Source organism: Apis dorsata, unplaced genomic scaffold, assembly GCF_000469605.1.
Source record: "Apis dorsata unplaced genomic scaffold, Apis dorsata 1.3 scaffold_307, whole genome shotgun sequence".
Taxonomy (NCBI): Eukaryota; Metazoa; Arthropoda; class Insecta; order Hymenoptera; family Apidae; genus Apis; species Apis dorsata.
The window spans coordinates 20,599-22,718 of NW_006263579.1; the positions used below are offsets into that span (position 1 = coordinate 20,599).

The window sequence follows — 2,120 nt, forward strand, 5'->3', positions numbered from 1 at the left end:
TTTATAACTTAATTATGATTGTTATATATAATTTATGATTATTATATAAAGTACAAACAAAATCTATACAAAATTGTTGTATCTTCGACTTATTTTAAAGCAAGATATATATAAAATAATAATATGTACAATAATATGTACAAAGTTCTTATTCCATTGACTATTTACGCAACACGAATTAATTATAAAAACGATAATTATCTCAATTTATCTCTTTTACAGATTCCTTCATTTTCCATTTCTGTTATATGTCTAGTGTTATGCAACCCTATACTTTAACAAGATCTAAATCTCTCCTGATTTAGGAGTTCTGAATATCGAAAGAAAAGAATATTAGATGAGATTATTTGTTATTTACAATGCTTTCAAATTAGTTCGGGTTTCGGTATAATTTTAACATCATTCGAAGAAATATATTTTGTCTTGTCTAAATGAGATATTCCATTAAGTCGATCCAAGATTAATTGACGTGGCTGACCTTTCGTTTCTGGGATAATCATAAAAACGAATGCAAAGATAATCAGACAAAAGCTACCGAGAAGGAAAAAACAACCGTTTATACCTAACAAATCGATTATAGTTGGGAATAACTTAACGATCACGAATGCCATGCCCCAAGTGGTGAACATTCCCATAGTTATCACCAAATTTGAAATATCTCGATTAAGTATTTCCGAAGAAACTACGTACGGACCTGGTCCCATGCCTAAACCGTAGCTAATCATAAAAATGGACAAGGCTAAGATCGAAATCCAACTAAATTGATTGACATCGTATTGAAGTGTTTGCAGGTAACAAAACACTCCAATGGTATAATGACATATACCCATCCCTAAACAAGACGTTAAAAGCAATAATCTTCTACCAGCTCTTTCCACCAAAATCGTGGATAAATACGAGCCAAACACTTGAATGGCACCTACAATAATCGCCGAATCGTTTGGTGATAATGAACTTCCTGACATCTTAAATATGGTCTCTGTATAACTTATCTGTGGAAGAAAGAATTGTGTCAATAGAAAGAAGTTAAGCAATATAAAATAAATATTTCTTTACCATAATAAATATCCCGGCCATTTGTTGTCCAGCGAACAATCCTAGAGTAATAAAAAGTCCTTTAATCGTTGCTCGATCTCGAAAAAGATATGATAATTTAATTGTTTGCTCGGAAACGTTTGTTTCTTGTTGCAAACGCAATATTTCTCTCTCTACAGTCGGCACGTGTCCACCTCTAAACCACGTCAGAGATCTGTAAGGGATATGATGAAAAATAAAAAAGACATTATATAACGAAACATTGCAGTGTCAATTTGATCGAAATGTTTATTCGCGCTTACCTAGTAGCTTCGTCGATTCGATTCCGTCGTATTAGATATACAGGTGTTTCCGGTACAAAAACGAATAATGCGATATAAAATAACGGAAATATAAGCATAGCAATTGCAAACCAACGATACGAAAGTATAGCACCGATTATATATGCCAAAAGAATACCTCCGTTCAATATGAATACTAGTAAACTACCTAACATGCCACGTATTCCATCGGATGCAATTTCAGACACATACATTGGCACGAAGAATAATGTCATTCCGCCAGAAATTCCCGAAAAGAAACGTGCGATATATAAATGTACGTGTTCCGTTGCAAAAATAGTAAATAGCCAACAGGCGCAAAGTGGCAAACCCATCAAACATCCAGTCAGCTTACGCCCGAATCTATTCGCTATAATACCGACTGTCAAACTCATGAAAGCGGCTGTTATGCATGTGATTCCAATTACCCAGGATGCTTCCTCGTCCGTCATAGGCCTATCACCTACTGGAGGATTTCCACTTTGTAGTTGCGATATTATAGGTGACTGCCAACCTATCATAGTTCCGAGCGATAGAGTCGCGATATTTGCTAAAAAAAAATCAAACTTTCTTATTATTACAATTATGACAAATTTAGATCTCTTATATCCTCTTGTTCTTCCAACTTGAGAGTATTCGATATATTCAACAATACTCACCGATCAACGCTACGAGAAGTTGCCGATATTTCCCTGGCTCGTCATCAACCTTATTTACTTCGGTCATTTCTTTTTTTTTTTTTTTTTTTTTTTTTTTTTTTTTTTT

The 2,120-nt window shown here is 34.0% G+C and overlaps 1 protein-coding gene across 1 annotated transcript; it reads right to left on the reverse strand.

The window, feature by feature from the left end:
• Positions 1-12: 12 nt before the first annotated feature.
• On the reverse strand, positions 13-2,114 carry LOC102678031 (facilitated trehalose transporter Tret1-like). Its single transcript, XM_006617375.2, has 4 exons — positions 2,015-2,114; positions 1,338-1,905; positions 1,057-1,249; positions 13-992 (listed from the first exon to the last, which is right to left on the reverse strand). The coding sequence occupies exons 1-4, from the start codon at positions 2,079-2,081 to the stop codon at positions 366-368; spliced, it is 1,455 nt and encodes a 484-aa protein (XP_006617438.1). The 5' UTR covers positions 2,082-2,114; the 3' UTR covers positions 13-365.
• Between the last annotated feature and the right edge of the window lie 6 nt (positions 2,115-2,120).